Raw genomic sequence first — 21,457 nt, 5'->3', positions numbered from 1 at the left:
AATCGACGGGACAGGATGGTTAATTCTTGATTAGGAACACGCCTTCGGTCAGATCATCTTGATCACTTCATTCTCAACGAGCGGGGTTTTTTTTTGGATGATACAGAGGAAAAAACATTGAAGAATACTTTTGTCCCTAACCACCATGGCTGATCCGGAGTCAACTCCCCCATCTCCCAGCCAGTTGATGGAAATGGAAGAGCAACATATCGAGGCACTCAACATGTGCTCTAAAGGCCCTGAACGAGAGCATCCAGACACCCTAACCGTGATGGCTAGCCTGGCATGCATATATGTGGAACAGGGCCGATTCGATGAAGCTGCGAAACTGCAAATGGAAGTCATGAATGCTCGCCAACGGGTGTTAGGACAGGAACATCCAGACACCCTGACGGTCATTTCTCAGTTAGCAGCGACGCACTCGACTCAAGGGCTCTGGAAAGAAGCAGAAGCACTCGAAGTGCAGGTAGTTGAGACAAGCAAGCGCGTGCTCGGCGAAGATCATCCCAACTCCTTTACGGCCATGTCGAACCTGGCGTCTACCTACTTGAATCAGGATCGGTTGGAGGAGGCGGAGAAGCTGCAAATACAAGTTATGGAGATATGCGAGCGTTCGCTTGGTCCAGACGATCCGAACATGCTCACCATCATGGGTAATTTGGCATCGACCTACCGTGAACAGGGACGATTGCCAGAAGTGGAAAAGATAGATCGGAAAGTGGTGGACACTTCAAAGCAGGTGTTAGGTCTGGAGCATTCCCAACTTTGGCCAGTATGTCAAACCTAGCGACGACCTATTTCAATCTAGGACGACACAAGGAGCCCTAAGAGCTTTTGATGCAGGTCTTGGAAATTCGGAAAGAGGGACTGGGCCCACAACACCCACAACACCCTGCAACGCTCAATACTATGGCGAATCTGGCATCCGTATATTCCTCTCAGGAGCGATGGAAAGAGGCCGGAGACCTGGAGGAGGAGGTTCTGGAGATCCGAAAACAAACGTTAGGGCCCAAACATCCATCCACTCTGATCAGCATGAATAACCTTGCACATACCTGGAATGCGTTAGGCAAGAGCAAAGAAGCCTTGCGGTTGATGTCCAAGACTGTGAAGCTCTGCAATAAGCAATTAGGCCCGGATCACCCAGATACCGTGGCCTCGACTACCGCGCTCAATAAGTGAAGTGAACATTTATCCTGGTCCCAGCAACTGCGACTCCAGGTCAGCCGATAAACTGCTATGCCGTGCCATTACTCGGTGGAAGGTATATCATGTTATGTGGTATATAGTGATTTTGCTGGTGTTCAGGGTTTGTGTGTTCTCCCTAAAATGGCCTTTCAAGGAGCCAAAAAACCAATATACTATCTGTTTGACCAGAATAAATCAATTTACCCAGCAGTGCAATGGTGTCGCTGCCCTCAACTTTGAAGCTGCTATCTTTTAGTCTAAAGCTTTATCTTCAAAGTACTAATAAAACATTCTAATCACAATAAATAAAGTTCTTGAACAAAATTCCGACACTCTCTTAGCTATCACCACAGAGGTAGAGATAATAGTATCAAGGAACAAATAATTCAGAGTTAGATAAATTAAATTCTGAACCTTGGAAGGGTATACAGATAATCTATAGGTTATTAAGAGAGACATTTTGTTCATCAAAATTATGTTCAAAACTTGAAAGAAACGTTAGACCAACTTACTATATACTGAGCCAGAACTTACTTTGATTAGGGGATTCCTAGATAGATACCTAGGTATCCCAAAACTATCGTTGTATAATTAGAAGAAAGAAATTAAGCACTTAGACGCGGCTAATTCGCTCTGGTGATCGCAGGCCATTCCAAGGTTATCCGACGATCATAGGCAGTGAACAATGGATATCGTGGGCTAGGTATATCCAATAGTGGATTGCATGATGACAGAAGGTGCAGTAGTACATCCATGGAAGATTCTGATCCGTGTGACAGTCTACAGCCTATAGTATGGGATACTAATCTTTTCTAGAAAAGAAATTGCACGGTGGCCTATGTTGAGTTGCCTAAAATTGGCACACTCATTTCGATTCAAGCATAAACTCGGGATGTCCCTGGTGATAGAAAAGGAAAGACCAGTGAGTGGAATACACTGGATGGTATCAAGCAAAATAAAGAGGCAGAGAAAGCATGGATGGAGAAAGCAGCAGGACCTCCAGAAACGCAAGGATTATGACCAGCATAATAATATGGAAAACACCGAGCCATTTGCCCCGTTATTCTTCCCATGTACTACCTGGTAAAACGAGAAAAAAAGAATAATGCGCCACCGGAAGTAAACTCCTGGGTGTGATGAAGATGATGAAGATGATGAAGATGACGATGATGAAGATGACGATGATGAAGATGACGATGATGATGATGCTAGTGGGTATGTACTGGTCAGATACTCGGTGTATCTGATGGGGGGTTGGGTCGATATTGCAGACTGTGGCATAAGAGCCAATTCGTGATGTGAAAAAAGCCCAGAATCAAACTCAATAGGAGGTCAACTCCGCGGGAAAAGACGAAAACTCCTGAGACGAGGAGCCTGGAATTTCGAATGGTGACATATGACGGAAGCATTATGTCGGTGCAGGATAGGATGAAGAAAGGCATCAATAAGCTGATGCAGCTGACGTTGTCCGACTTCAGTCTTCCCAGATGGTCTCTAAATCAAGATCCTGGCGACGCTCAGCCCCACAGACACTCCATCGCTTCCGCTTATCACTGCGTGGGGCATATGCGCTGGAACCACCCCGGACCATGCCAAAAGAACTGGATGGACTTGAGGTATCGGATGTACCGCGCCGGCGGTTGGCGTTGCTTGCCGCATCGGCCGCGTCAGCGGCGGCCTTGAGCTCTGCAATGCGATCCTCATCCTCGAGAGCCTCTGCTTCTGCATCAGGGATATCGGGAATTGTTTCCAGTGACGAGATACTGGGACTCCGGGAGCGGAGACTGGTGGGAGTCGAGGGCACGGAGGAGGTGGACGAGGAAGAGTGGATGGGGTAGGACTCGTTGTATTTGCCGCCAAGGAGAGGTGAGGTATGAATCGGTGGCGGACTGCTCACGGAATTTTGGAAATGGAGGGGCGATGTTGAGCGCATACGGCCGATGCGGGGGAATGTCTGCGGCATCAAGACGGGGGAGCCGTTGGTATGGGAGGATGGCGATCTTGGGGTAGTGTGGAGTTCTGCATTCTCCGAAATAGTCTCGGAGATGTTGAGCGAGCCCAGACGGGTCTCGATATGATCGTCCGCGCGCATCTGCAAGGGCATGGGTCGTTTGACGCCGTCGGCGGGAGGATGCGTGGGCAAACCGCGGCCGTTGACGAAGATATATCGGCCTCGGGAGTCCAGTCCTGGGGACGAGTAGGCGCGCGTCATCGATGGCATGCCGGGGATGCCCACCAGTGACCGGGAGCGTGAATGTGATCGGGTCAAAGGAGATCGGGCCCGAGGGGGTGCCGGTGGTTCGGGAGAGAGCGACAAAGTGATCATGACGTCCTCCTTTCCCACCCGTTCCGGAACAGCTCCGGAGTTGGACGCGGCCGCGGAGGAGGCTTCAGTGGAGTGTGAGAGCGAGGTCGAGGAGCGCCTGTTCTCAGGTCGCTGCGGCAGTGACTGCGACTGCGACTCTCCCATGGCTGTGAATCTAGATGATCGGCGAGGAAAGGGGGAGGGGGTTGTGGCTCGAGACGGAGGGAGGAAGGAGAGGCGATAGCAAAAGGTTACGCCTACGTCGGGCGCATTATGATCAAGGGGAGGTGAAAAATCGAAAATCGAAATCGAAAACCGTGGGCCTGCCAGGCTTCGACAGAGGTGAACAAAGTTTTGGTTGTTGGAGAAAGAAGAAGAAGTGAGGGCGGAAGAAAAAGATGCGGCGAAAATAAGACGCGGCCCAGGCCCGTGGACCCTGCCAGGGCTGTGCTATACTCCTTTTTCATTTCTGCCCGTTTCGCTTTGCTTTGCTTTTGCTTTTGCTTTTGCTTTTGTTTTTGCCTACATTCTTTCAATCTATTGTGCTCACCTCTTGTGATAATGAGATTGAAGATGAAATTACCCTTTGAACCGGGCCTCACTCTCCATGGGTCCCATATTGCGAACCTCTGCATCCATGGATCGGCTCCCGACCTGGCGGAGATAGTAGTCTCTCATCCAATGAAAGGTACGCATGCCCACAGTCTATCTAAACCTCGATGCTTGACATCGGGCCTGCATCTGCCAGCTGCCAGCTGCCAGACCTCGGTTCCCTGCCCGAGCCGGGGTTTTCTCGGCGCTTTGGGCCACAAAATTACAAGTACTTCTCTGTAGCATCAGAGGAGGACAGAACGAGGAGTGGGCACTAGGCACCATGAAACGAAACACACCTAAATGATCTACATCGGTTGTGAGGGAATAAAATCTCTTCAATCTTACCTACACCTACAATATGGGCTATATAGATAGGTACCTACAGGTATGCCCAGGTGGTACCGGAATAGATACCCAGTTTGACATCTACCGAAGTACCTACCATGGTAGTCAAATGTACATGTACACATACTCCTACGCTGAACAGATTTCCTTTTGGCCACTGGCATCAAGATCAAAGGGCCGTCGATGTAAGGTTTCTGGACACTTGGAAACCAAGTCCAAACAAATAACCCCACAGGCCGCATCCAGACCATTATCACTGGGGTTCGTCCACCAGTGTAGGCACTACTAAGAATAGCAAAACTCAGATATCCCTCACTTTTCCACTTATGAGACAATCATCGTTTTGTCTCTATGTATTCCCCTTCGCCTCTGTCATCATTATCATCGAGATTTCGGGCCGGATCAATCTCATCTTCGTTGCAGTGGAACAAGTGGAACCATCGTTTCATGCCCACCCTCACTTTTCCACTTATGAGACAATCATCGTTTTGTCTCTATGTATTCCCCTTCGCCTCTGTCATCATTATCATCGAGATTTCGGGCCGGATCAATCTCATCTTCGTTGCAGTGGAACAAGTGGAACCATCGTTTCATGCCCATCAGACCTTGATTCGTCCAACTCAAGTAAGGATTGTCTACAATTTCGATCTGGGCTACATCATTCTACATAGGCGGCTCTAGATCGATCCAGATCATTTCAGATCCGGGTGCTTAAAATGGTAAAATGGGTGGATTTGGATGAATGGCTACGGTAAATACCATCACGGCGTGAAGCGTATTAGATAGAACGTTGCTAGTAAACCTAACCTCTTGACAGTCCGTTCACCTAACGATAGTCCATAGTAGAAGGTAAGTTTACTACTAGTATTGTAGTACAAAATTACCCTGCCAAGATTGGCGAAGCTCATAGAATTTTCTATCCATGCATGGATCGCCTTGATTTCCAATTTTCCCAAGCAGCCTGAGGTTTACCCGGCAAGGACAGAGCCAGGGTTCACCTGGCTTGAGTAGTTTGTAGGGGCTCACTCCAGGTGCGATCCTTAGGGCTCGCAGGTTACAGCATTCTAGTAGATTATGACAACCTTAGAAGTGAGCTAAGAGGAATTCGGGGGGGGTTTTTTTTTGGCCTGAAATGGTACATTGCACTCGATACATAAGACTCGGGTACTACTAGGTATAGTATGTAATAGGGTGAGGTATAGAAAGGGAATTATATAATGGTTGACAAATTGTGTAGGTGGGGATTAGGAATTAACCCATTAAACCAAGTGGAAATCAAAAGCAAAATCCGCTCATGCACTTATGAGTGCTCATGATCGGACTCAAGCTTCTCCTTGCATTTGGTCGCCTGGTCCTTTCGTACGTATGTCTCGCGCACCTTGTCACCCTCATTGCGGAGAATCACCCAGTCGCCCATGCCGTGCTCCTCAGGTGCAAAACGCACACCGCGGCCACCGCCACCAACAATCACGTTGCCAGGACGGTACTGGGGGTTATGTTGCATGCGACGAATTGCGGAAACGTGAATCTCCGCGTCGAGCGGGACATCACGGACCTCACCACGAGGTAGCGGCCAGCAAATCGGCTTCCAGGATCCGTCAGGCTGAAGATCCATACGGCGGAATGGCAGCCATTCCATGATGCGCCAAGAGAGAACCGACATGGGTGGAAGACCTTGGTTGAATTCCAGACAGTCGTGGATAAGACCCGCAGTGCTGGAAGTGTGCAGGGCATTCCAGAAGTCGCGGCTTGCAGCAGAGCGCTGCTTCTCGTTGGGGGTCTCACGGAAAGCGTCAGGGTCCTCCCGGGGTTGTTGGCTGGGCCGACGGGCGGCAATTTCGGCGCGGATGGGACTATAGTCGCCGTCGTATTCTTCCAAGCACTGGAAGTGCTTCATCTTGCGCTCGTCCAGCTCCAGACCGGCCTTCTGAGCTTCCTGCGTCATCCAGACCAAAGGCGCATGGCTCAGCGCCCACCGCTCGCCATTTTCCAACTTCCATCCTCCACCAATATCGGCGTGACAGCCAGGGAACCAGACCTCATGGATATCCTGTTCATCCTCATCGCTATCATAGTCGCCGTCGTGGCTGGGAACTGCGATGGAGAGTCCCGATTGTCCGCTACGAACAGATGTCACGTCGTCGGTCGATTGGTTCGGCTTGGGAACGAGAAGGCTGTTGCGTCGGGGAGAGGGGGCACGATAGCGATTGTGCCTCTCGCCATGATTGGCCTCGCTTCCAGCGTGAGATGAATGCGCGGGGTGGTAGTAGGTTTCGCCAGGACCGGGTCCCCACCCGGGGTTTTGGAAAGCTGGAGCATCGACTGGAGTTTCCGGGGCATTCACTTCGGTTGGGGCACCGTTTGTGCCATCATCCAGGCGGATCGAGGGGACTTGGTCGGCATTTGTGTTGGCATTTGTGTTGGCATTGGCATTGGCATTGGCATTGGCCTTGCCATTTTGGTGGTCTTGGTGTCGGAGATGTAAGTGGTGGTCGGTATCTTCGTGGCGATGGAGGAGGTGCTGCTCAAGTCGGTGAGGACCGAAATGATGGCGACGGTGTTTGTGTCGATTTTCCTTTGGACGTGCACCTGAAATCAAATCTTGGCGGAACTTTGCGCGACGCTCATCAATACCGACAGCGTGTCGAATGACGCGAGCGGAACTACGCGCGGTGTAAGGGAACTTGCTGCGCTGCATCCAAGCATTCTCGAAGCGTGGTACACTATTGACAGTATCGAAAAGACCCATGAAACGGATCCTTGAGATTGGACGACTGAAGGTTTCACGGAAGGCCTTCATGTACTCGAAGAGCCGCTTCTTTTCCGCTTGTTCTTCCTCGGTGTCGCCTGAGCGCTGCTGCCACTTGGCAAATGTCTTCCAGGCGAAGCGGATCAGCTCTTCGTTTCCGGCTTCGAGAAGACCAATGTAGTCCAGCATCTCGGCGAGGAATCGCGCGATGTAAGAGCCGCGACTGAAGCCGATAAAGTAGATCTCGTCGCCAGGAGAGTAGTATCGCATTAAGAACTTGTAACCACCCATAACGTGCTCATCGAAGGAAGAGCCAATGGCAGAGTCCTTAGCCTTTTGATACCAGGACTTGAGGCGCTGAACTCGACCATGGCTGCTGAGCGACTTGGTCGTCACGTAGGTACCGATACCTGGCTGATAGTAATGGTATTGATGACTTTGGCTGCGGTCCAGCATCTAATTAAGGATCCCTGTTAGCTACCAAGATCCAAACAAACATTCGCAGGTACTCAAGCTGAGCTCGTATAACGTACGCGAAAGATTTTCAAGACATTGCTATCGGAATCGTCACCGGCGAACTTGTTGCCAGTGCCATCGAAGCAGAGCACGAACTGCTTCGGGTTCGGCGAGGGGGCGATGTGATGTGGACTCGGCTGCGCCATAATATTCTGCAGAGGCACAATGGGGGAGAGGGGGGAAACAGTCTCCTGAGGCCTCAAGGGGGAACGGGATCAAGTATATACGGAGCGAACTGAAAAAAACAAGTCGGATGCTTGCGCTGCACGGCACGACGCGATGCAGCCGGGGCCACGAATCAGGGAGGGGGAGGGGCCTTAGGAAATGGACCTGGACTAGCATGATTGGAAGGCCCTAAAAGGGTGACCGCACCGAGACGATCGCTGCAAGATACGTCAAGCTCGGGGGAGATGGTGGTGGGGGCAAGGATCTGCCCGCCATTCGCGATCTGTTGTTGGTTGTGGTGGTGGTTCCAAGGTTGTTTGTACAGTATGTACAGTACATATGTACTCGTACGGAGTTTGTACGAAGCACGTGAAGTTACTGAAGAGGTAGCTACTCCCTACTCCCACCGTATGTACTCGTCGTACTCCCGTGCTTCCCTCTCCCTCCCTCTTCCCTCTCCCTTCCACTCTCTTGATTTGCAGGTTACACAACCTGAGCCCTATCTGAACCTTCGCATTCCAACGGGGGCGCATCCCGGCCAATCGTAAGGTTTCGGATCATCCTCGTTGCTTTGGCGTTTCGATCCAGCCAGACCTTGACTCGCCAAAAACCTTCGTTCAGGTTCACGTCCAGTGGGGGGCGGGGATTATTGCCTTTGCTGTTCCACCCCTAAAGACCAAAGACCGAAAAGAAAAAGAAAAAGAGAAAAAAGAAAAAAATCTAAATATCAGCCCGTCCAGGTTTTTCTCTCTTCTTTTTTGCATCGACGACGCAATACTGGAGACTCATTGGGGTCTGATGGCACAGCTGAACCTATGAGATAACACATGCCCAGCCAAGCGGTTCATGGACTCGGGACATTACTGCTGATCATTCCCCACGTCACCTCCGACAGCACGGGCTGTGGGCAAGGGCATGCCATCCAGTTCGGCAGTGGATCGAGGCTACTGGCTAGTGTCGAGCGCTAAAACCACTAAGACGAACTACGAGGACTGATTTCCCTAACTCGGACCGGGATTCACGTATCTTCACGGTGACAGGATCCACCTGTCTGCTCGGCTGAAGATTTGTCGCCACAGTTTTGGGTCTGACGCGGTCCGAAACTTTCCAAGAACCAAGCGGAAAAGAAAATGCGAGGTTGGGGTGCAGAGATTTCCCCTCCTGGTGGAACCCAGTTCAGCTCTGGGGGGGGGGGAGGGGGGGGGGGTGTTTCCATCTCATCGTCGGATCGATCTTTCTAGGGGCTGAGGAAAGAAAAAATGCACGATCCTTGATCACATGGGAACGATGGACAGGACAGTCAAGGCTCATCTGCAGGTCAACAATAGTTGCTCGCCACCATTTGCCCTTGAATTTCGGCAATACTGTAGTATACGAGAGACTGAGCGCTCTGAGCACTTTGTGCACTCTGCTCACACTACATTATAGTCCCTACTCATCCATACTGTACATATTTTTGGCTTGATGACGGCAGTAGCGGGAGTGGCCGCGTCCCCAGAAATGCCACGGGCGTTCCGTGGTTGACAGGTTGGCAGTGGCTTATTTTTCCTGTCAAAAAGAACTTTGGAAAGAGGCTCTGCAAAGTGATGACGGAGCTTTTATGGGACTGTCCTGATTGTTACCCTCCTTGCATATATCATGACAGCCCCATTCACCACGAGGAGCGAGAAATCCATGCGTCCAAAAGGACCCTGAGAAGGGTGGGGGAAGGCATGATAGATCAAATTGTGATTAATTACTTCCTGACGACTGGGCAGCTCAGCTAGCCAATGACAGCAGAGCTAATGCAGGTGGCCCGTCCACGGCCTTAGCGTACACTAGGAACTCCTAGCGAGTGGGCGAACGGGTGGGCCTTGCCGATCTGAGGTTGAATGAGATGGAATCTGCAGCTGAAGCTGCAGCTGAACCAAAAGAGACCTGCTGTCTTTTTAATTTGATTTTTGGTTCTCTTTTTCCCTTTCCCTTGCGTCCGTGTACATCCGTATCGAGCCGGACCCAACCCTTCCTCCCAAGAACATGGGATTACAACAATGGGCTATCATCAAGGGTGCCAGTGGGTAGGGTATGACAGCCCCCTCCCGAATAAACCTCGATGCTACCAAGGACTCTGGATACTCGTATGCACACAGACGGAGTGCACAACCGGTTGCTCCGGCGATCGTCACAGCCAGCCACTGCTTTCCCATCAAAAGGTCAAGCGCAAGACCCAATCGCCCCTCATTTCCCCCCACATCGTGCTGCCACGCTCCATATCGTTCCCTCGGGCTCGATGGCTGGATCTCAGCATCTCTTGTGTGGATCATAGTGACTTCCGAGATTCGAGTCGTCCCTCTGTACTCCGTACACACCGCTATTGCCCATTTGACTTCAATCACATTCATAGCTCCCCATGCATGTCCATCAAAACGCCCGGGCATAGCAAGGGGTACACCCAGAGACCTGACGTCAAAACGCGGGCGTTCTTGTACCTGGTAATGTGCACGAATGTCACCTCTGGACAGGATTATCCCGGCAATCGTGTGACGATCACGTTCGAGAAGCCAATTGTCCGCCCCGTGAACAGTTTCAGCGCTGCTGCCCCGAGTGACGTGCCGCGTCCAATTGCTGGCCCACCCCCTTTCCCAAGCAACAAAGCTCCCCACTCTGGTACTGTACACAGGCCTGCATGGTGATCAATTACTTGGTTCAGTGGTTCGTCATCATGGGAAGCTCATGCTTTTTGGTGGGATCTGCGCTCGAATCAGCTTCATCTGGTTTGTCCCACGCGGGGCTGTCGAGTTGATTGGCAGCTGACTGTCAGTTCTGAGCCACTGGCCCGGGGCAGATCGAGGCTAGTGTCGTGCTGGGCTAACCATTTTCAATGAGATCTGGGCCTCACAGTCAATCAACTATTGGTGATAACAAATCCGCCACCGCGGATGCTCCACAGTCTTGCAGCTGGTCCTCACCTGGGTCCTCCCGCACAGCTCGTTTTTAAATCCAGTGTGCACGCAGCTGCGGTCGCGATTTTTCTTTTCTCCCCTGATCTGGCCCGACGTAGCCATCTTAATACCTTGTTTTCTTTTCTTCCTTTGACCCAATTCCACTTTCACAGAGTGACTTCGTCTGTATCAAGCATTTCAGACTCCCGTCACCATGTCGATGCTGCGGAGAATCTCGACGCAGTTCAAGCGGAACAAGGATGGCAATGGCGACGCCGAGCCAAAGAGCGCCAAGGAGAACAGCAGTAAGCGCTTCTCCAAATCCGCCGCACCCCGGAAAACTTCTTCCCAAGAGGAGAGCCACCCTGTGAAGCGCGAGGAGGTCGAAGCTATTTTCGACAAGTACGCGCAGGCTATTCACGCTTCGCGCGAGCCTCTGCCCAACCAGACCGGCGATGGCACCTACCTGAAGCATGACCAGTCCTCAGGACTGTTCAATGACATCAAGTCTCTTGGATTCCGCGACCTGAACACCGTGAAAGACCTGATCAAACAAAAGGCCTCCGGCGAGCTCATTGACGACAAGACCTACATCATGGAGCGTATTATTCAGGTATGGAATAAAATTGGACCATGCAATTGGCTCCGATTGAAGCCAATTGCATGTACAAATAAATATTCGCGAACGAGTAACTGACACGGTGATGAATTGTAGCTCGTCGCCGACATGCCTGGCCACTCCAAGAACCGCACTGAGCTCACAAACCAATTCCTTGATGAGCTGTGGAACTCGTTGCCACACCCTCCTCTCTCGTGAGTTCCATGATTTAAGCATGTTAAATGATGTTTTTAGATTACTGACATGACTAAACAGCATGATGGGCGATGATTATAAATACCGTACCGCAGACGGTTCTAACAACAACCCTACCCAACCTAAGTTGGGTGCGGCTAATACTCCCTACTGCCGGACCATTCCTCCTCTCACCATCCAGCCTAGCGGTTTGCCCGACCCTGGCCTGATCTTCGACAGCCTCTTCGCTCGTCAGGAGTTTACCCCTCACCCCAACAAGGTGTCCAGTGTTTTCTTCGATTGGGCTTCTCTTATCATCCACGGTAATCATCATTCCGCCACAATTGCCTGGAAGTGAATACTAATGTAAACTATAGATATTTTCCAAACCGACTACCGCGAGCCTCACCTTAACAAGACATCTGCCTACCTAGATCTTTCCATTCTTTACGGTGATGTCAAGGAGCAGCAGGACCTGATCCGTTCCCACCAGGACGGAAAACTCAAGCCTGATTGCTTTTCCGAAGGCCGTCTGCAAGCTCTCCCCGCCGCTTGCGGTGTGCTGCTTGTTATGCTGAACCGTTTCCACAACAATGTCGTCGAGCAATTAGCTGAAGTTAATGAGAACAACCGCTTCCCCAAGCCTGATACTACTAGGCTGTCCGAAGAGCAGCAGAAGCAGGCATGGGCTAAGCGTGACGAGGACCTGTTCCAGACTGGCCGTCTGATCACTTGCGGACTGTACATCAACATCACCCTGTACGATTACCTTCGCACCATTGTCAACTTGAACCGTACCAACTCGACTTGGTGCCTGGACCCTCGCGCCCAGATGGAGAAGGCCGGTGCCACTCCTTCCGGTCTCGGCAACTCCTGCTCAGTCGAATTTAACCTGGCCTACCGCTGGCACTCGGCCATCAGCCAGGGAGATGAGAAGTGGGTTGAGCAGATCTACTATGATCTCATGGGTAAGCCTGCTGAGGAGGTCTCTATGCAGGAGCTTCTTATGGGCATGAAGAAGGTTGAAGGCACGCTTGACGCCGATCCCTCCAAGCGTACCTTCGCTAAGCTGCAGCGTCAGGAGGACGGTACCTTCAAGGACGAGGAGCTGGTTGCAATTCTGAGTCACGCGACTGAAGATGTTGCTAGCTCTTTCGGTCCTCGCAACGTTCCCAAGGCGCTCCGTTCCATCGAGATTCTTGGTATGGAGGCTGCCCGCAGATGGCAGGTCGGTTCCCTCAATGAGTTCCGTAAGCACTTCGGCCTGAAGACCTACGATACCTTTGAGGAAATCAACTCTGACCCCGAGATCGCCAACTCCCTTCGTCACCTGTATGATCACCCGGACAACGTTGAGCTGTACCCCGGTATCGTCTCTGAGGAGGCGAAGGAGCCCATGGTCCCAGGTGTTGGTATTGCCCCGACTTACACCATCTCCCGCGCAGTGCTGTCGGATGCCGTCGCTCTGGTTCGCGGTGATCGTCACTACACCGTTGACTACAACCCCCGTAACTTGACCAACTGGGGTTACAACGAGTGCCGTTACGACCTGAACATCAACCAGGGTTGCGTCTTCTACAAGCTGGCCACTCGTGCTTTCCCCAACTACTACAAGCCTGACTCCATCTATGCCCACTACCCCATGACCATTCCCAGCGAGAACCGTAACATCATGAAGAACCTGGGTCGTGAGCAGGACTACTCTTATGAGGCGCCCTCCTTCCTGCCTAACCGTGCCAATCTGTCTTCCCACCAGAACGCGAAGCTGGTCATCAACAACCCCAAGGATTTCACCTCCTCTTGGAGCAGCTCTATGGAGGGGCTCTTTGGCAAGGGTGACTTCAATCCTGAGCAGCAGCTGGCTATGGGCAAGGCATTCAGCACCGAGGAGTTCCCTGGTCTGGTGAAGAAGTTCTACGAGGATGTCACCACCCGTCTCATCTCTCAGAAGGGTGCCAAGCTGGCCAACATCAACCAAATTGATATTACTCGTGATGTCGGCAACCTGGCCCATATTCACTTTGCCTCGACCCTTTTCGGTCTTCCCCTGAAGACTGAGGAGAACCCCAACGGACTGTTCACCGAGCACGAGATGTACATGGTCTTGACTACTGTCTTCTCCGCTCTCTTCTTTGACGTTGATGCTACCAAGTCGTACTCCCTGAACCGTGCTGCCACTGCTGTTGCTCAGCAGCTCGGCCAGGTTGTTGAGGCCACTGTCAAGGCTGACACCAACAGCGGACTTCTGTCCGGCCTAATGAACAGCTTCCGTCCCCATGACAATGCTCTTCGTGAGTACGGAACCAGTGCCCTCCGCCGTCTGGAGGAGGCTGGTCTGAACGCCAAGGAGATCACCTGGTCCCAGATCATCCCTACTATTGTTGGATTGGTCCCCCACCAGGGCCAGGCCTTCACTCAGGTCATTGAGTACTACACTGGCGAGGAGGGTAAGAAGCATCTCTCTGAGATCAACCGCCTGTCCAAGGAGGAGTCTAAGGAGAATGATGAGAAGCTCTTCCGTTACTGCCTGGAGGCCATGCGTATCAACGGCACCTTCGGCGCTTACCGCCAGGCTGAGCGCGACATCTCTGTCGAGGAGGATGGCAAGACAATTGAGATCAAGGCTGGCCAGGAGGTCTTCGCTTCTTACGTTCAGGCCAACCACGATCCTAGCATCTTCCCCGAGCCCAAGGAGGTCAACCTCGAGCGCCCGCTTGACTCCTACCTCACCCAGGGCGCGGGAGCCAACACCGGTTTCGGCCAGGAGATCACCAAGATCGCTCTTGTCTCTATGCTCCGTGTCGTCGGTCGCCTGCAGAACCTGCGCCGTGCTCCTGGTGCCCAGGGCCAGCTTAAGAAGATCCCCCAAGAGGGTGGTTACTATGTCTACCTCCGCCAGGACGGTACTTCGTACTTCCCCTTCCCTATGGGTAAGTTCCACCTGTTCTCCAACTACCATCACATTGTACTGATTGAAACTTTTTACTATAGCTCTCAAGCTTCACTGGGACGGCGAATACACTTTCAAGCAATAAGCGACTCCCAGAGTCACCTAAAATATACACCTTTCACGACCGATCTTATGAGGTCTGGACGAGGGTTAATGTGCGGCACCCCTTGTGGGTGGCCATGGTTTACGTTTTGGCTTTGTTTTCGGGGACTACTTCGTTCTCCAGGATATCCAGAAATTGTGCTTTTAGTTATCGAAGGCTCTGTAGCTTTAGTGTATAGTTCAAATTTGAAGTTAATTCCTGACAAGGCTATTTTCCTTTTCTTTCGAGTTACTGTTTTTGCTTTATGTGGCAATGAAACTACTAGTAGCCCTCAGGTAAATTCTCCAACCTCTTCCTGAGGCACCTCCGAAAACTGAACTGTCCATATCTGCCCCGCTATCTCTTCCATGTCATTCCCCGTTAGAATAAAGTCAGTCTCGTTTCCTTTATTTTTCCGTGTAAAAACCTCTTCAAACTTGATGGCAAGTTTCCCAGCAACCCTTGAGAAGCCCGGCGCGGGCTCCGGTACAATTTCGATTTTCTGCGTTACAAATGGAGAAGTATATTTGTCGCCAGGATTGACACTCCATTTTTCAATACTTATTCGACCACAAGCATTAATAGTGATAGATAAGGCGACTTTAACTTGGCCGTGGCATTCCTGTAGCCAAAACTTCATATCTTGGACCAACTTCTGACGCGGCTCACACCAGGCTACTTCCCCAGCCAAGATTGGCCAATCTGTCAACCGGCCGCCAGGAGAATGAAGAGGTGTCCATGACAAATCCGGTTTCTTCTCTTTTGACTCCCCGCAGAAATTCATCGAAGCTGTGTAGGCCAGAGGGGCATCCGTGACTGGTCGTGCCCAAGTACTGAAGATAGCACTAAATGCGCCAATTGCAGCTGCGTGCTCATTTGACTCCATCTCAATAAGCACAGACTGAGAGATATAGTCATAAGATCTCCATGAAGATTTAAGAAGCTTTTCGTCCAATTCAACAAAACATTTAAGGAAGGAATCTTCGTCAATATCCATGATGATATAAGGGTTTGATAAGCCTTTCTGTTTGGCATATTGAATCGACTCTCTTTCTATAATGTTCAAGCATTGTCGATTTCCCTGATAATTATATTTTGGCGTTGTAGATGGAAGGACGTCTTCGAAAGACATTGGATAATCCGTTGAATCTATGACCAGCGGGTTGCCAATGACACTTATTTGAGATCTGGACAGTTTCTTGAATTCAACTCGAGAGGAGAGAGGTATTGAAGCCACTGATATCAACGAGTATATAAGGTGAAATTGGGCCTGGGTCCCTGATTTCAACTTATAATTGACGTAATTATGATTTAGCCAGTGTGTCTTGTACATTGTAAAAGACCTTCTGGTCAAGATACACGATGGAATTGATTCCGGCCTCGATTTTTTCGGGGTAGGACCAAGATAAGATTATATTCTTTCTTTGTGAAAACTTATAAAACTTGAAAGATATCCTAGGCAGCGCAACACTTTCAGAGAAAGTAAAACAAATAATGAAGTGTAGGAAATTCATTGGCTGGTTGGAGTATAGTTGGTTAATGGTTAACCTTTTCCATGTAGCAACGCTGACCGCCTTCCTCCGCCATCTGCATCAACAACGGGGGAAGACCATCACCAGCTTCAAAATCACACGCACCCAACATGCCTCCCAAAGCTGCCAAGGGCGAGTACATCGAGACTGTATGTAATTGATGTCACACTATCCATTTGCTGGCATACCAGGCCACCTTCGTCGAACCCATCAATGGCAAGGAAAACAAACCCAGCTAACGCGCATCAAGGACACGGGAAACAAGATCTCGCGCCGGTCCCAAATCCACGGCACACAACACATTATTCTCGGTGGCAAGACCGTCATTCAAGCCGAAGCTGTTATCCGAGGAGATCTCTACCGAATCCCTGCTACCCCCGCCTCAACAGACCCAAACAATCCCCCTCCACCGTCAAACACGCCGAGCGTTGCAATCACCGTCGGCCGATACAGCTACATCTCCAAGTGTGCGATCCTGCGCCCGCCGAGCAGACTGCACCGCGGTGTACACTCTTTCTATCCTCTCAAGATTGGCGATCACGTCTTTGTCGGCGAATCAGCTGTTGTCGAAGCTGCATCGCTTGGGAACCATGTTCATGTTGGGGCCAGGGCTACGATTGGAAGTATGGCGATCATAAAAGATTTTTCCGTCGTGCTTGATGGTGCGGTTGTTCCTCCGGCTATGGTTGTGCCAAGTTGGTCTGTGGTCGGCGGCAAGCCAGCCAGGATTGTTGGCGAGGTTGGCGAGGGGTATGGCGTTGAGGGGGCAGAGGGTGGATTGGCGAGAGAAAGGTATCGGGCCGTGGGGAGACCGTAAGGTCCGAAATCTCGCTTATTTTGCTGCTTTTTTCTTTTCTTCTTCTGTTTTGATTTGTCGCCGAATGATACCCTTGTTTTCTTTTATTGTCAAAATCGCATGAGCCGCGCTTGCCCCGGGTTTGAGGTAGCAGCTGTTGATTGGATATTATCATAGGTACTACAGCTTACCAGTACATACATACTATTTCACACGTTCACCGGGCATCAGAGAACAAAATTCAATACAAACGAACAGTCCCTAGCAATGCATATCACTACCCCATCTTGTCCACCTGCATGTCGCGCGTTAGCCGGGGCGCACCCTCCGTAACGGGCACTCCGAGCTCCTCGAAGGCTAGATCATTGATCCAGCGACCATGAGGTTGCACAGACTGACCCTTGGACAGCTTCGATGCGAGATACAGCCAATTGAGTGCATTCCCCGCTGTACTCACCTCATCGCAGACGTGGCTGAGGGCATACTTTGACATACGGTGGTAGAGGGCCTTGTCCACACACAAGTCAAATAGATGACGTGCAACCGCATCGGAATCACCGACATCCACGAGAAATCCGTTCTGGCCGTGGGAAATCTGGAGTGGAATGCCCCCAGCGCGCGTAGCAATCACAGGTTTGCCCTTATGGATTGCTTCTGAAACTTTTACTTCGAATCCTTCTCGCGTTGACAACTGCAATGCAACGGTTGCCTTGGACATGAGCGCGTTCAAAACCTGATCTAATGGCCTCAGCCGCATGACGCAAATCTGATCTCGTAGGTGTGGGATGCTGTGTGCGATATGGTACATCACTTCATCGTAGATGATCGCCCCATCCGGATCATCCACCGAGCCATGTCCGGCGATCAGCAGCTTCGGGGGAGTCATATGAGGCCGTTCACGAGTCAGTCGGTCGTGGAATTTTTCATATGAGTCTAATACATCAAATATACCCTTGGATGGGTCGAATCGCGCTATCTGCACGATGTACTGATCTAGTAGATGTTCCAATGAGACCCGGTCAGTTACATAGTTATCTAGCCCATGCATGCTTATCAATGGCCTTACCTTCTGGGTATTGGATCGTGGTCATATCCGCGTTCTTGCATGCAGCATTAAAGATACGACCGTAATGCGCCACGTCCCAATCTCGCATATTCTTGTTCAACCCATCTAGCCTGCGTCATATCAGCAATTACCACAGGATCTTTGCTCATCAGACTACTTACCAATCGGTTGAAGCTGGCATATATCCCACTATCTCCGGCGGCACAACCTGTGGCACGAAAGCACTTACTGGATGGCTGATGAAGCAATCGGATAGCTTGACATGATTCCATAGGAAATCCCAGCATTCGGCCTGAGGCGTCCCGGCCTGCTCAATCAAGTCACTTCGAATCTGAATGTGGCTTCGGAAAATGATCGGCCGGTCTGGAGCTGCTTCTTTGGCTAGCGTGATTAGTCCCGGCATCTGAGGGTCATCTACGATCAGGACGTCTGCGCCTCCCTGCGAAGGTGCGCAAAGAGGACCCCCGAACAAGTCCAATATCGCTTGGCGTTTTCCTGAATCCAATCCTCGAGCAGTTGCTTATTCGCTGAGGTCAGTCGCTCTTCCGGGCGAGCGATGCCTTGGAGAATATTGTGATTATTCTTCGTTACTCGAAAGACACCTGGTCGTGGCTTCGGAACGTACCTAACGAAGGGATTAGACAAGCTCATTTAGTCTTTGTCCCCTCGTGAGGGAAGGTATACTATGGGACCCACCATTTGATGTCCGTGCCCAGGGAATGTGAAAATCGTACGAGAGCATGTCTCATTAAAGCTACACCTCCACCTTGCGGAGTCGCGCTGAAAAAAGCAATTTTCACATTTCGTTCCTTGAGATCGGCCGCATAATGTAGTACCGCAGACCAGGTCCTCTCGGAGACGGTTTTTTGGAAGTCATTCAGATTCGTCAATTGCACGTGGAAGGCTGTGTCGACTTCCACGAGGCCCTTTAAACCGACCTGCAGCAAGGGGATGTTTTCCGGACCAAACAATCTGCGCAAGGATCAGCATCCGTGATCCACAAGCTTGCCGATCGTACGAACCTAACAGATTTTCGCGACATGGACTCCGCTTGTTCATCGAGGGTCTTGCTATCCCATGCATGTGTAGTGGCTGGCTGGCGAAGTATGAACCCATTCATCAATTTACATTCTGGCAGAACGAGAGGAACCACATCGATCTCAGCCCAGACTCGGGAACAGAGGGATGTGCAAAAGGTTGCGACATGGCGAGGCATAGCTAGCCCCATGATCTTCTCCAAGTGGGTTTCGGCGTATTGCTTCAATTGGGAAATGATGAAGTCGGTCGCTAGCTGGCCATCGGGATCGGATTTGATGGTCGTTTGAATGAAATCCAGTAGGTATGTAGGGTCTCGCATTGCGATTGCGATCGTCGAGGTATGGTCGTCAGAGAAGAAGCCTGAAACTCCTGCATAGATAGTCTTGTCCTGTCAGCATTTACCTGGCAGTAAAAGACATCCACTGTCTCTCAGCTGTGCATACATCAGACAGAGGTGCTAGCCAAGCATTCCGGTGAAACTGGTGTGATAGTCGGTTTTGCCGCGTTACTGAAGCATGACGTGAAAATGGCTTTCCGTTGCGAGGCATCTTGGGCTATTTCAGTTTGAAGGTAGAAGGGAGGGGAAGCACTCTTGAAGAGAAATAGATTGGAAGTGTAGGTAGGGGAGTATCTGGGGTGCAAGTATACAAATATGAAGATGCTGGAGAGAAGTGTAGAGTGTGGTTGGTGGTGGTGTGAGCGTGTTGGACATGACGTCGCAAACTCTCTCACCAGCCACGGTTCATGCGCCGACTGCTGGGAGTACAGAGTATGTACAAAGGACATTGTACTTTGTACTCCAACCATACTCTGTACTCTGTACTCCGTACTCCGTACTCGTACGAGTACGAGTACACACAGGGCCACCACAGTAAATTAGCAGTGGAGCCCGCGAAACAAAACGCCGGGGTGGCTGAGTCAGCCGAGATTGCTGCCCCTTTTCCCCTCCCCGCGATTCTGTTTTCTTGTCTCGTCGTGTCTTGTCTGGCCTTGATTCGATTCTCACTCTCACTCCGGTTGTTCAATCCCAATCGACCCCTTCGATTCTCGTTCTTGTGCTGTGGCACACTTCTATTTCTCCCTCTCGCCCATTTTTTAATTGACGCGTCGCCAAGATGGGTGGCCAAGTATCCAAGATGATGGGGAAGATCTTCGGCACGAAGGAGATGCGGATCCTGATGTTGGGTTTGGATGCTGCTGGAAAGACCAGTAAGGATATCCCCTGGAGCTGATTTGGGTGTTTTATAGTATATCACATGCGGTTGCTGACAACATCCTAGCTATTCTTTACAAATTGAAACTCAGCAACCAGGATGTCACCACGATCCCCACCGTCGGCTTCAACGTTGAAAGCGTCACCTATAAGAATGTCAAGTTCAACGTCTGGGATGTCGGTGGTCAGGACAAGATTCGTCCTCTCTGGCGACACTACTACTCCGGCACACAAGGTCTGATTTTCGTGGTGGACTCAAGCGACACCGCGCGTATGGAGGAGGCCCGTTCGGAGCTACACAAGATTATCAACGATCGCGAAATGAAGGATGCCCTTTTGTTGGTGTTCGCCAACAAGCAAGATATCGGTGGCCGTACGTATCCATCCCTCTTGTTCTTTCGCGAACCAGATTACCGTGTCCCTGGATCCCATTCCAAACTGACCAATTGACCAGATCTGAGCCCCGAGGAGGTTACTCAACAACTTCAACTTACCAAGCTCAAGGACAAGCTGTGGTATGTCGCGCCTAGTGTGGCGACAGACGGAACCGGTATTTTTGAAGGCCTGGTAAGTCTCCTTCCCTGTCTTGCTTGACCGAAACCAAAACAATAGCTGACCCGCACGTCCCCACTTCCAGGCATGGCTCTCCAACAATGTCAAGACCCAGCCGCAAAAATAAATCCGCCCCGCTGCGATATCGAGAGGCTCCCCTCCCCAGCCTCGTGTATAACACCTTGCACCGTCCGTGAAGCAATTTCGCTTTTCGACTCATGTCCCGTGTTTGATGACAATACGACGCAGCATTTGGGCTTTCTACTTCATTTATGCTTTTTGTTTTTGCTTTCATTTCTTTTGTGCGCAATCGCTTTTATCTTTCTTCTTCTTTACCCCCTATGGTCCCATTTTCCTTCTATGATATCCCCTCTGTTGCTACACGGACGGACTCGCCGGAGCTCCGCCTTAATTATTTAATTCTCCACAAGTGGTTTATATCAGCAGCGTTTCCATTGTTCGATTCCCTTGTCATTATTGTGGATTGCCGATGTGTATAGAATTGACTGGTTTTCAGAGGCGGAGGGGAGTTGACTTTTGGAGCTGAGATAGAGAATCGACTTGGACTAAAATGATATACATTTGACTGAATGTGATAGCGTTTCACTCAATTGAACAACTTGCTTAGTGTTACTAATCTTATTCCACGGAA

The 21,457-nt window shown here is 50.7% G+C and overlaps 8 protein-coding genes across 8 annotated transcripts; 4 read left to right on the top strand and 4 right to left on the bottom strand.

Moving 5' to 3' along the window:
* Window positions 1–145: 145 nt before the first annotated feature.
* On the top strand, window positions 146–1,182 carry N7509_009201 (uncharacterized protein; the record flags this gene model as incomplete). The annotated part of the gene is made up of 2 exons (XM_056633838.1): window positions 146–772; window positions 844–1,182. The coding sequence occupies 2 exons, from the start codon at window positions 146–148 to the stop codon at window positions 1,180–1,182; spliced, it is 966 nt and encodes a 321-aa protein (XP_056484458.1).
* A 1,480-nt stretch (window positions 1,183–2,662) lies between these two features.
* N7509_009200 (uncharacterized protein) lies at window positions 2,663–3,658 on the bottom strand (the record flags this gene model as incomplete). The annotated part of the gene is made up of 1 exon (XM_056633837.1): window positions 2,663–3,658. One exon carries the CDS (start codon window positions 3,656–3,658, stop codon window positions 2,663–2,665), a length of 996 nt encoding a protein of 331 aa, XP_056484457.1.
* Window positions 3,659–5,732: 2,074 nt separating this feature from the next.
* N7509_009199 (T6SS phospholipase effector Tle1-like catalytic domain-containing protein) lies at window positions 5,733–7,843 on the bottom strand (the record flags this gene model as incomplete). The annotated part of the gene is made up of 2 exons (XM_056633836.1): window positions 5,733–7,637; window positions 7,715–7,843. The coding sequence occupies 2 exons, from the start codon at window positions 7,841–7,843 to the stop codon at window positions 5,733–5,735; spliced, it is 2,034 nt and encodes a 677-aa protein (XP_056484456.1).
* A 3,154-nt stretch (window positions 7,844–10,997) lies between these two features.
* Window positions 10,998–14,611, top strand: N7509_009198 (peroxidase/cytochrome P450 family protein; the record flags this gene model as incomplete). Its single annotated transcript, XM_056633835.1, has 5 exons — window positions 10,998–11,396; window positions 11,499–11,596; window positions 11,658–11,899; window positions 11,954–14,506; window positions 14,568–14,611. 5 exons carry the CDS (start codon window positions 10,998–11,000, stop codon window positions 14,609–14,611), a joined length of 3,336 nt encoding a protein of 1,111 aa, XP_056484455.1.
* Window positions 14,612–14,900: 289 nt separating this feature from the next.
* Window positions 14,901–15,605, bottom strand: N7509_009197 (uncharacterized protein; the record flags this gene model as incomplete). Its single annotated transcript, XM_056633834.1, has 1 exon — window positions 14,901–15,605. The coding sequence occupies one exon, from the start codon at window positions 15,603–15,605 to the stop codon at window positions 14,901–14,903; it is 705 nt and encodes a 234-aa protein (XP_056484454.1).
* Window positions 15,606–16,250: 645 nt separating this feature from the next.
* N7509_009196 (dynactin subunit 5) lies at window positions 16,251–16,957 on the top strand (the record flags this gene model as incomplete). The annotated part of the gene is made up of 2 exons (XM_056633833.1): window positions 16,251–16,289; window positions 16,391–16,957. 2 exons carry the CDS (start codon window positions 16,251–16,253, stop codon window positions 16,955–16,957), a joined length of 606 nt encoding a protein of 201 aa, XP_056484453.1.
* A 256-nt stretch (window positions 16,958–17,213) lies between these two features.
* Window positions 17,214–19,588, bottom strand: ccg9 (putative trehalose synthase (Ccg-9); the record flags this gene model as incomplete). The annotated part of the gene is made up of 7 exons (XM_056633832.1): window positions 17,214–17,929; window positions 18,003–18,112; window positions 18,164–18,416; window positions 18,473–18,627; window positions 18,699–18,974; window positions 19,025–19,428; window positions 19,484–19,588. The coding sequence occupies 7 exons, from the start codon at window positions 19,586–19,588 to the stop codon at window positions 17,214–17,216; spliced, it is 2,019 nt and encodes a 672-aa protein (XP_056484452.1).
* Window positions 19,589–20,155: 567 nt separating this feature from the next.
* On the top strand, window positions 20,156–20,932 carry N7509_009194 (ADP-ribosylation factor family protein; the record flags this gene model as incomplete). The annotated part of the gene is made up of 4 exons (XM_056633831.1): window positions 20,156–20,249; window positions 20,321–20,626; window positions 20,708–20,820; window positions 20,891–20,932. The coding sequence occupies 4 exons, from the start codon at window positions 20,156–20,158 to the stop codon at window positions 20,930–20,932; spliced, it is 555 nt and encodes a 184-aa protein (XP_056484451.1).
* Between the last annotated feature and the right edge of the window lie 525 nt (window positions 20,933–21,457).

Source organism: Penicillium cosmopolitanum, assembly GCF_028827165.1.
Source record: "Penicillium cosmopolitanum strain IBT 29677 chromosome Unknown utg000009l:1.0-9042332.0:1.0-9050551.0, whole genome shotgun sequence".
Lineage (NCBI taxonomy): Eukaryota > Fungi > Ascomycota > Eurotiomycetes > Eurotiales > Aspergillaceae > Penicillium > Penicillium cosmopolitanum.
The sequence above is the reverse complement of the archived record's forward strand: the minus strand, read 5'-3'. Positions and strand labels throughout refer to the sequence as shown.